The sequence below is a fragment of the Podarcis vaucheri genome (assembly GCF_965113315.1).
Source record: "Podarcis vaucheri genome assembly, chromosome: 6".
NCBI lineage: Eukaryota > Metazoa > Chordata > Lepidosauria > Squamata > Lacertidae > Podarcis > Podarcis vaucheri.
In genome coordinates, this window is record NC_138764.1 from 75,962,605 (window position 1) to 75,975,091 (window position 12,487).

The 12,487-nt window shown below is 40.4% G+C and overlaps 1 protein-coding gene across 3 annotated transcripts in view; it reads left to right on the plus strand.

Annotated features, from left to right (window-relative positions):
- Positions 1–12,487, plus strand: part of PHF20 (PHD finger protein 20) — a 45,752-nt gene that overhangs the window by 8,885 nt on the left and 24,380 nt on the right. For 2 of the 3 annotated variants that reach the window (XM_082228641.1, XM_082228642.1), the window contains exons 2-3: positions 4,564–4,674; positions 11,359–11,530. In XM_082228641.1, the coding sequence (XP_082084767.1) occupies positions 4,592–4,674; positions 11,359–11,530 (255 nt within the window). In that variant the 5' untranslated portion in view covers positions 4,564–4,591. Of the gene's footprint in view, positions 1–4,562; positions 4,675–11,358; positions 11,531–12,487 lie in introns of all 3 variants that reach the window. The other variant, XM_082228643.1, reaches the window with a different exon arrangement.

Sequence of the window (12,487 nt, forward strand, 5' to 3'; positions counted from 1 at the left end):
TAAACTAGCAGGAGCAGTTAATATGAAAAATAGTGTGATCATCTGTGGTTTCTTTAAATCTGTAAATCATTACTGCAGTATAAAACCATTCTTTTTTAACCTGGCACTTGGAGTCCATGGCTGCTTGTCAAGAACAGAGCTTGATGTGCAGGTACTATCCCTCTCTCTTGGATTGGTCTTCAGACAGAGACATAGTATTACAGACATTCTGTGCATTGTGGAAATGGAACGTAAAGGTTATGAGTGCTGAATCTTTTCCAGGCTGGATACAGCAAAGGAAATAGAATATGCAGTTGTATGGAAGCATGATTATTATCATAGAATCGGTTTAGGGTGTTGAAGAACAGAATTAGAATCTAGAGACAGGCCTTTGGTGAGACCAGGAACAAAGTGCAAGGAGAAATAAATAAAATGAATAATGCAGGATGATAATAGTCCAATAATAAACTGACTTGACCAAAGTCAGTTGGATCTAGTCAGTTCCATTGTGGGAGGAAATAGCCTTTGGACTCCAGTAATAAAGCATAGCTGTCCATAGACAAATGCTAGCCTTGGTGCATGTCCTGAACTCACCTGGCTGTGGTATGTTCAAGCTCAACATGACAGAATAAATAAAATGCAGTGCTCTTGAAAACTAGGTTACAGTGGTGCCTCGCAAGACGAAATTAATTCGTTCCACGAGTTTTTTCGTCTAGCGAATTTTTCATCTTGCGAAGCACGGTGTCGGAAAAGTTTTGGAAAAGCTTCAAAAATCACCAAAAACCTCAAAAAGGGCTACCACACCGCGTTCTATGAGTTGCTTCTCGAAGTCAAGTTGCAACTGTATTAACGGTGTTAAGAAAAAGGAAACAAACTTGCAAGATGTTTTCATCTTGCGAAGCAAGCCCATAGGGAAATTCGTCTTGCAAAGCAGCTCAAAAACCGCAAAACCCTTTTCTCTAGCGAGTTTTACGTCTTGCGAGGCATTCGTCTTGTGGGGCACCACTGTACTTTTCAGTGCTATTAAGAAGTTGATGGTGGAAAGCACTTATCTGGTGGGAAAGTCACTAATATGAGCAGCTCAGCATTCTGTAATACATTTAATTGCATCTACATATTAAATGTCTTAAAGCTTTTGGGAGAAAAGTAGTTTCTGTTTGAGGGAGAACCACCTAGGAAGTGGAGACCACACATTTTTAGCATATTTTGCTCTGTGCATGAGGATTCAGCACACACTCAATTCACACAGATGGTTTAAAATGTATTCAGGCTCCTTCATCCATTCAGTTGGAAAGCCTGTGAAGGCTTTTGATTTATCTCATAGTTATATTCCACTGGCGAGGTGTCATGGTCCCTTTGGTGACTATTGGATTAGCTGCTTTGGGTTACAGCCTCTGGCTAGGCATTACATGCAAAGGGGACTTAGGAGACCTTAAAACTTACTTTTTTAAAAAAATACTTGCTGCTTATGTACCTGATAGCCGCTACTGGAGGCCTGCTTGATAGTTTCCGTACAGTAATTCTTTCTAATAGTGCTCAGTAGGCTTAGAAATTTAGGCAGCTATTTCTTTGGCCTAAAGACAAAATTTTTAGTAGCCCACCCTGAACCAAAAAGAGAACAGGATAGATAGAAATATCAGTCACCCCCTTTTTCTCTCACATGAAATCTGCTCCTTGCCCGGCTCTGTCAAAGCTTTCCTGTCCCTTCATTCATTTTTCCCATATGCAGAGCTGAGCTAAGTTGCTACATATCTCTGTCTATGCCTTCTGGGCCCAGAATCCAGTGACACAGATGGACAAGACTTCCTTTCTTTTGTGTTGTATATTGAATACATAGTATTGTATTAAGGGAGAAACCCTGTCTGCCTGGTTTACAAAGAGGTGTGGGAAATTATACCTTGTACAGGTGTCTAATAGGTTGGTTTTCTGGGTAAGAAACAGTAGGACACTCTGCAGCTGTTGTCTGGAGCTAGTTGCCAGCATCTTGCTTAAGGTTTGCTATACATACTGGCCTTTTAAATCAGAGAAGGGAGGCACATGGTTATAAATGTCCCATTCTAGTGTGTTCCACAATAGCAGGATTGGCTATCCACATATACATCTTTGATAGTTTGCAGCTTGTGTGTTTGTGCGTGTGTGAGGGAGAGAGAGAGTGCGCACTGCAAGACCAATAAAATAAGCTGACATGTAAAATTATGGAATCTTGTTTTGAATCTTTCATACCTTTTTGTCTGATAAAACATAGTGTTCATCAAAGTGGTGATCTGGCAGGCAAAATACAGTTACCACAAATAATTGTGCTAACCAAGACCAGATTTTCACCAGCAACAAGTTACAGAAGAAGAAACCTTAGCTGTGTGTGTGTGTGTGTATTAGTCTTCTATTTCTGCCTAAATTGGGAACAAATCACATTCAATAAATGTGTATTTGGTTGCATCACTGCACCATATAGGCCTTGGGTAGGGGTCCAGTTTCAGAAGCTTATGGAAGCCTCAATTCTCTTTTCGGTTGTGCAGCTATTTTGGAGGAGAGGGTGTCATTCTTTTTCACATGCTTAGTAGAGGTCCTCAAGTTATATTTTAGCTCATGGTTCCATATGTCTCAGTAATTTTTTTTTTTTTTTTAGATGTGCAGAGAAGGCTAAGCAGGATCATGTTTGCATTGCATTTAAGATGGGAGATGTGTTGCCACTCTTCAGTTGTATTAAGACACTCTACTCAGTGTGTGTCTCATCACTCGCTGGTATGCATGACAAGACAAAGCCCAGCCCTCCTCTCTGCCTTGGACGTGGATGGCGAGTAGGGATTGTCCCAGATGTTGGACTGTACTGGAAGCACAGCCCAACTATGGGGAAGATCCCTGTCACACCAGCTCCCAGTTGGAGAAGGCTAGCTTGGTTCTGGGCTGTCCAGAAAAGCAAGCACTGGCTCACCTACCACCTTTAGTTCAGAGCTTGATGGGTGGTGATGTTCCCTACACCTGTGCTAGGCTTACTCACCTCCGTGCCTCTAAAGTTAGTGCAGTGGGGTGTCCCCTATCTTCTTCCTCATGCACCCCCAACCTTCTGAAGTAGATTTGGGCGGTATGGGGAGCACAGGGGAAAATCTGTTACATGAGCAGTCTTTCCACCCACACAGTGACTTCATTGGATTCAGCGGGTTTGGCAGGCTACTGGCAACTGCAAATTTTGGCTTGGCTATCAAATATCAAATGTTGGCTTGTCTCTGTGTGTATAGGATTTGTTACTGTAGTCCAATTGTTATGCTGTTAACAGAGCCATGTAAACCAGCAAAACATATTTTTAATATTTGAAACATTGTTAATGCCCACTGCTTCTTGGTAGCTCACATTTATAGCACCTCAAATTTCAGCAAAAATTGTAGTTTACTTCACAATAGCATTTTAAAATTATGATTTTAAGCTGTACATCAAACTTAGAACTGAAAATAAAAACAACTCTAGGAGTCAACAAATGTTCCAGTTACCGGGGGGGGGGGGAATGAAAGCTTTTAGAAAAAGGTGTTGCAGTTCTATTGTAATGTCTAAAACACAAGTCACTAAGAGCCACCATGTCGAGGCTGTTTCATTTTGCAAATGATTTTCATGTTCTAGATCAGTGGTGTGCATGTTCCAGATCACTGTTCCAGAACAGTTCTTTTATATGCCACTGTTCATTAGTTTGAGACTTATGGTGTTAATGAAGGAGTTGATAAATCACAAAACAACATTAACAAAATTGCAGCAGTAAAAGCCTGTAGTGCTGTTAGCATGAAGCAAAAAGTGCAAGAACAAAGGCATTTGCAGGAAAGATAATATATTTAGCAGTATATATCAGATAACCCAGATAATCCAGTAGCATCTGTTCAGTTCTCTGTAAGACACTACATACACTAAATCTACTGTACTGTGTAAAAGCTAGCACTGTTCAGTGCATCATATCTGTAAACTTGCAGGACTGAAATTAAGTACCTCTTCAGACAGTGCATGAGCTTTGTGGTTACTCAAAATTTGTTCTGCATGATACCTGGTCCATATGGCAAGGATTGTTGTTGTTTTTTTAAAAAAAATACGTACTATTAGAGAAACATTTAGAGATGACAATCCAGGTGGTAAGCCAACAACATGTTACGTGGCAACAACACAGTAAACTCTAAAGGTGGTGGCCATAGCACATGGATCAAAGTGTAGACAGGTAGCACTGGAAACAACAAACAGTGGTGTACAAAATTGTGCTGAATTATCAATAAAATATTGACCACAAAGAATTTAATTTGAGAAGCATTACAGATATGTTGGTACCTGAACACCGGAGGGAGCCCCTCAACATTGATACTGTTTCCACAGTATACCCAGGTGCTCCACTTTGACATCCAGAGATGAGTTTTAGTAAGATCTGGGGTATACAAAGCCAGTCTTTGTAATGAAGAGACTATATATTTAAGGGCACTCTTTTCAACATACAGTATAAAGAATGCAAAGAAAACTTACATAACTGAAACATTGGGATATGAATTATTTTATCTGATTAGACAGATTAGCAATTGACACAGGTTCTGGTGATTGATATTTAATTGCATTTTTCAGGGGAATAAAAGCAGCGGCTTATAACAAAATGAGAAAACATCCACCAAACAGAAGAGGTATCAGCTTTGAAGTGGGAGCCCAGTTGGAAGCCCGAGACAGATTAAAAAACTGGTATTTCTTATTTCATGATAAAACTTGGATACATTTTTGTGATGCTGTCACATTGTGCTACAAACAGGGAGTCAAACCAACAAAAGTTCCAGTTCAGGTCTGGTTCTGATTCAACTGCATCAGACCAGTAGCATTTCAGTAACTGGTTCAGAGTATCCGAACCACCTAGTCTTGTTCTACCTTATGTGAGGAAAACGTAAATGGTGGTTCACATATATGATAAGGTGATTAGTATCAACATGATAATTATCCTAATGTCAATAATACAAAATGTTTAAATATATTGTACAGATGCAGCTATTTATCTAACGATCTTTATGTCACGTTGTAAAAGTAGAAAGTTTCAAAAACTTCATAGGCCTAGTTTGGGTGTAATGGTATTGTGCACTGAACTTTAGTATTCCTATCTTCCCTTCATTTACACACTCAGCTTGGGGGAAAACTGCCTGGTTAATTCACAGTTTCTGTGATATCTAAACCAGAAAAATAGTTTAATCTCTGCCTGCAAACTATATTGGCTACATTTGTACACAGTGCTAAACTATTGTTTAGCAGTACTATATGCACTAGCTGGAGTGAGTCAGAGCAGAGGCTCATGCTCCCACACTTCCTTCATTTCTTCTTCATTGACCAGGAAAAGGACATTTACTTTCCACAATCTGGTTTATTACAAATGCTGGCAAAAGTCCTGACTGCATTGACAAGTGGGGAAGCACTCAAGCCTAAGACTTTCCCCAATACTTTTACACCTTGTTCTTATAGCAGTAAACCATGATTTTAGCATTGCATTCTTCTCAATATTAGTTCTGTGAATGCATTAGTAGTTTATTATAATTCTTTGTTTTTGGAGTTAGTAAGTTCTATCTTTTCAGTTTTTAGTCAAACCCTTATTCCAAACTAATAACCTGCCCTTTTTTCTGATTGCATTCTCATTCTTGTTTCAAACAGTGATGTGGTACAGGATATTTTCGGTTATGGAAAAAATTCCATTGCTATGTTTTTCCACATTAAAAAAGACTTATTTCTAAAACTGCATTGTTTCATAAAATTGTTTTTTAAAAATAATGACTGGATAAAAATAACTAGTCAAAATGGATTGTTCCCCTCAAAGTATGCATGCAGATATAGCACTGAGTATCCTAAAACTGAGCATGTTAACCATTTTCAGTGCCTTCATTGTCCACCTTAAAATTTGAGGACGAAGATGTTACTGAATTGTAATGTCAATATTGATAAGCATTTCATTAAAAAATAGTACAGCTTTGCATTCGCTTGAATATAACATCAAACATTTCAGATCAGATACTTTTGGGTATTTAGGAAATGCGATATTTATACAGCACATAATATTAGCATGGTATTCTTTAATAAAAATGATAAATAAATAAAAATGACATTTTAAAATAATTTTGTTTAATAAATACGGCAGAAATTATAAAGTGGATCACAGTTGAATTCGGGCATAATAAAAGTTTGCAGACAGCTAACATAACCAATGATTATGTAGGTTCTGATTATGCTGGGTTTTCAGTTTTTTTAAAAAAGGGTTCGGTTTGACTCCCTGACATTAACTTTGTTCTGATTGCAAATGTTCATATAGTATTTATTGATTTTGCTCCCCTCACCTAATGTCTGCTGATCTGTAATACAGTGCAATCCTATACATGTCTACTCAGAAGTAAGTCTCATTGAGCCTAATGGTGCTTACTCCCAGGTAAGTGGGTATAGGATTGCAGCCTTTGTGTTAAATCTGTTGTGAAGTTGGTTACAGGGTTCAGCCTGAGTTTCCTGCACAAAGAACACCCATCTGCACTTTCTTGAAAAATAATCTCTGATTCAGGATCTGGAATCTCCATGACTATTTAGAGTAGACAGTACTAGACTACATGGACCAATAGTCCGATCTGGCGTGAGACTGTTTCCTAAGCCATAGTGAGACCTCCTGCTTTACACCATTTTAATTGTTATCATAGTATTACTGTTTCTGAGGTGCCAAGTGTAAGGGATCTTGGAAGAGGCTCTGAAAAAGACATTTGAGTCAACAAGTTGATCATTTGGGGATTGCCTTCTCCCATGTCATCCTAGTCGCTCTCTAAGATTGGAAGGAATGTTTCTTCTCTGTCTTTCTTAGAGTGGAAGCACAACTGAGTGGGACAAGAGAAGATAACTGGTATCATGGGATGCTTTGCCTTTTGAAATGTGGTTGGCTGTCTCCCTTGCTGTTTTTTGTTTGCAAGCTATTGAAGACCATTTCATTGTGACCTTTTATTTTATGACACATATATGGATATATTCTGAATTTTTTGTTATTTTTTGTTATTTTTATGGAAGCATTATGTTTTATACATTGTGTCAGAGCTGCCACCCAGTCCCAGCTCACATAGGACCAAGTCCGCCAGCGTTCACTTTATAAGAGTCTTTATTAAGTTACAGGTTTCATTTCCGAACTGCAGCGTGCAGCTCTACACCTTCTGCCCTAGGTCGGCGAAGACCCGTCTGAGTCCCCGCCTCTTGCACACCAGCTTAATACCCTAGCCTTGCTCCACCTCCTTCGCCTCTCCCTACGTCTCTGGGTCCTTCTGCCCCCCTGGGCCTCCTCCTTTCTACTCTCCTCTGACGCTGACCCCCCTGATCCTTCTGCCTCCTTGCGGCGGGCTTTGGGACCTGGCTCACTCTCCGGGCTGCTTACTGCTCCAGCTTCCGCTGCATTTGAACTTGGCGCGCGCGCCCAACTCTCTACTTTCCTCTTAACCGTTGCCTCGCTCTCTGAGGAGGGCGTGACCACCCCTGACTCGTGCCCTCCCTCCTGCTGACAGCCTCCGGAACCCGATGCCTGGCTACCTTCCTCCCTGCTGCTCTCAGTCTTGAGCGTGGGTCCCGACTTCCAGCTGCTGCCGCCCTCAGTTATGAGCGTGGGTCCCGACTTCCAGCTGCTACTCTCTGAATCTCCTCTGTTCCCTTCCTCCTGGGGTGTCCCCCCGGATCCCCCCCTTGCTCTGCTCACTGGGGCTCCCTTTTGGGAGTCCTCTGACTCACTGCTTAGGCTTGGAGATCTCGGGTCGTCATCATCACTCATTTTCCCTTCGGATTCCTCCCCCTCGCTCTCTGCTTCCTCCCTTCTCTGCGTCTCTGCTCCTGAACCCCTGACACATTGTAAACAGCCGTGAACGGTATATTTACTCCAGAAGGGAGCATACTCTAATCAATAAATTATAAAAAGAACAATATGGTTAGGGTATATCCCATTCCCCTGAGGTATAGTGTCCTTACTCTTCAATACCCTGCACCTTGAAATGAAGGACCCCTGTCAAGTGGCTGAAATAAAAACTTTGATCATGAGGAATGCTTTAAAAGGGGGTGAACTAGTGGATTACCTTTTCATTCTGACTTTATGGAGGTTGAAAGTAGAATGTGATATTGTACCGTATTTTTCGCCCTATAGGATGCACTTTTCCCCCTCCAAAAATGAAGGGGAAATGTGTGTACGTCCTATGGGGCGAATGCAGGCTTTCACTGAAGCCTGGAGAGCGAGAGGGGTCGGTCCCCATCCACTAAAGGGGACCACAGATAATTAAGAGCAAAGCCCTGGTGAATTTTTATTTTATTTTATTTGGTGTCTACATCTCTACAATGATGATGCCAGGTGAGCCACCCCCAAGGAGAGCATTCTAAGCACAAGGAGTCACCACGCAAAAACACTGTTCTAATGTTGGCACCCTTCAGACCTCCTGAGGAGGGGCACACACAAAGAAGGGCTTCAGATGATGGTTGCAGGGTCGAGGTTGGTTCATATGAGGAGAGGTTGTCCTTGATGCATTGCGGTCCTTAGCTGCATAAAGGTTTATAGGTCAAAACCAGCATTTGAATAAGACTTAGAATCTAATTGGTAGCCAGTGCAATTTGGCCAGGATTAGTGTTAACTACCTAGAGTCTCTTGCCCCAAGCAACCTGGCCATTGAATTCTATACCAGCTGTAAATAATAAACTAATCAGCTCAGACCAAGGGCTCCTAATACATTAGGGATCTCTGATGTGCATACGAGACTCCTGTATAAGCTAGTGGGTCACTGTTGCATTACAATACAAGCCTACTTGTAGATGAGCTTTTTGGTTTTAATCTGTTCTTGCTGCCTATGTGCTGCTTACCTTTTCATTTGTTATTTAAAATATCTGAACAACTGGAAACATAATACTGAACAGCTAGTTAATTATAGTTTCCTTGACAGTAGGCCTTTTGAATAAACCTTTTGAATAAACACTTCATTGCACATAATGTGCAAGTAAAAAACAGCAATACTGAGTTGCGAGAGAAAATTGTAGCTTGTTAGGCAGATGCTGGTGTTATGTCATTCTCCTTGCAAGTATAGATGGGGGGTGTATAATCAGTATATTTGACATAACCCTAGTTGTTTTCAGGAGCTAAGCTTTCTTGATGCAGTAGCAACACAGCAAGAATTGTATTAGACTTCATGATAATTGGAGGCAGAAGGTGGGTTGCTGTTGTCAAGTTATAAAGCAACCTGGTCTGCCCTTTATTGAACTTGAGTTTATATGCTAAACTATGGTTCTAGGTTTGAAAAGAACAACATTAACTTTTCTGAGAATTGTAAACTTAGTAAACACTTGACTAAAGAACGATTTCTTGGGAAAGTGGGACCTGTGTGTATCATTCTGCACTGGTGTTCCCCCCCCCCCATTACCAATGTAGTGTCCTCAATTTCTGTTGGACTCCCAACTTCCATAAGTGCTGATTGACTAGGGCTCATGGGAATTGTAGTCCAATGACAATTGGGGCGTGTCATGTTGATTATTCCTGGTGTTAGGCATTCGAGTCTAATGTAGCCTATAGCCTTTTGAAGAAGAATGTAGGTATTACTATAGCAAAATACACGTTTGGAGCATGAAATAAAATTAGTTCAGAAGTGTTAGATGGGAAGTTGTATTATTAGAATTAGTTTTAAATTACTATATTTAAGTATACAAGAACTGTAGTCCTTAAGAAGTTGAAAATGATTGGTGGTTATAGCCGATGTGATATTGTATAGAATTCTATGGTTGTAAGGGTATTCTTTCTATTGGGTCCAGTTTAGAGAGCCTCCTAAGATAGCACTTCAAAGACAGGTAATTAACAGTGAGCAAGGAGTGGTAGAAGGAGAAGAAATGCCATAAATGCCATAGGATTGCTAACCATCGATGAATAGGGTTTTGTTTTGTTTTTTGGCTATGCTCTGGTAGTATGTTGCCCCAGGCTGATGCCTTCCAGATATTGTTGGTCTACAACTTCCATCATCTCCAACCATTGGTCAGGTTGGCTGAGATTGTTAACAGTTATCCAAAGGATTTGGAGGATACCAGGTTGGAGAAAGCTGCTGTATCTGATATTGATGTGTAGTCAAGGATTTGTAATGTTCAGAACTTGTTTTTTCAATTCCTAATTCTGAGAGGAAACTAATCTGCCAGTATATCAAAGTAAAGATACAATGAAGGGAAAAAGTATTTGATCCCCTGCAAAATTTGCTTGTTTACCCTCTGACGAAGAAAAGACCAGTCCATAATTTTAATGGTAGGTTTATTGTAGCTGTGAGAGGCAGAATAACAACAGGAAAACCCCCAGAAACCCAGAAGACAAAAGTCAGAGATTGATTAAGGTGGTTTTGCTCATCTCATCTGATATCAGTAGGAGATGATGAAAATGTTCTCTGCTTGAAGATGGATTGATTAATATGATTTGCTAAAAAGCATCTTGCTCCATAATGGTTGAGGATCAATCAGGAGGAACTGATTATTCTCTAGGAACAAGCATATAGGTCTGAGGAGTCCTTCTCAGCTTCTGTACCCACATGATTATTGCACAATTGAAAATTCCCCGGTTACTTTGTCATATGGGATAAGCTGTTGTTTGTTACTTTTGAAGTTACCCTTAACAAAAGTGTAGATTAAGCTATTGTAGGGATGTACATCTTGTATGGATCTGTGTTTAATTTTTAAAATAGACTAATTCTTAACACTACTGAGTGACATCAAACATTACAAAAGTAGATTTCCCATTCTTCTTCGTCCTCCTTCAGCCCCCTCCCCATATTTCCACAAGGTCCTGTAACTTGCCAAGGCAGATTTGGTGGGTATGCAGTCTGTCTGCCAGCACTTGGGAACAATTTGATGTCAGCCACCGATAACAGCAGTGTCAGGTCGTAGTGCTGACAAATTAGCATTGCCTATTGTCATCATCCTGAGGATACCAAGCAGCTATTCCTAGGGGTCTTTTTGTTCTCCGATGGCATAAGATTTTTAACTTTCTATCATATACTGCTGATAGCACCAGCAAGGTTGTTTGGCTAGAACATTAGTTATGACGAAAAGTGCAAGGTCTGCACAGCAAAAGCATCGATGGAAACCATGACTTAAGAATTCACAAGATACAGCCATAAACACATAAACTGTCGGCTCTTTGTTAACGTTGATTTCAGGTGTTTGTCATATTTCCTAGAAAAAGAAAGCAGTTTCACTTAATAATAAAAAACCAGCAAGATTAAATTGATCACAAAAAGGTGAAATTGAAGCTATTTGTATATCATATTCATACATTTACCAAAATGTATGGCTTTGTAGTATAGTTACTCCTTTTTCAAGATAATTATTTCAACTTTTTTGCAAGAATATTTTAAATTAACTTTCTTTGCATAGGTATCCAGCTCACATTGAAGAAATTGATTATGAGGAAGGAAAAGTGCTAATCCATTTCAAACGCTGGAATCACCGCTATGATGAATGGTTTTGTTGGGACAGTCCCTATTTGCGTCCTTTAGAAAAAATACAGTTAAGAAAAGAAGGATTACATGATGACGAAGGATCTTCTGTAAGTAAAAGCCACCTAAGTTAAAGCTTGATGTCAACCCAATTCTTTACAAACTTGTGAATGCAGATTTAAGTGTTTTTTATAAATATTATTGGTATAATAAAAAAAACTTGCATACTATTTCTTCTTAGCTGGGGTGGGATAGAAAAAATGATAAATGAAATATGGTAACCTTGGGCAACATTGCTGTTTATGAACATGTTGTTTGTCACTGTAAGGCATGGGTGGGCAGTCCATGGACCTATTTGGGCCCAACACAGATGCCAATGTAGCCCTCAAGGCTTCGTCCCCTCCAAACCGTGCCCACACCTGACTTCAAATGTGACATCAGGTGTGGGGCAGAAAAGCCTGTGGGTATAAGTAGGTATAAGTCATTGCCTGTTTGTTTATAAGCAGGGCTTTCAGGTGTCACCTCAACAGTGAGACCTCCACTGAGAACTTTCAGAATGCATCTCAGAAGCTTCTTGTTGTGATCCCTTTTGAAATCTATTCGCATGTGCAAATGGACATATCTTCTCTACTGCCCCACCCACCTGTTACTGTTGACCCACAGGGGATGAAGGAGTTAGAGATGCAGCCCATTTGCCTGATTAGTTCTCCACACCTGCTGTGAAGTTTGCTTTACAGTGCAGTCTGGTGAGCCAGATCCTTCTTACCCCAACTCCGTGTGGTCCAATTTGATAGGTGGATGCCACAGTAACATCAGGCGATGAAGCACTTGGAGTTCCAACAATCAGCTGATAAGCCATGCTTCAAAGCACCTTTGAACTCCTGCCAATCAGGTGATTGGCAACATTTCAGAAGACCCCTTTGGCCCTGTCTGGTCACCTTTTTACCTTCCCATATACGGCATTGTGTATGATGTAGGTGATTGGCATGTGGGTGTGGTTTAGCCAAAGTGGCCTGTTGGCTTTAATTAGGCCTGCAGAGGTTCTACTCTGTTGTTTACTCAGAAGT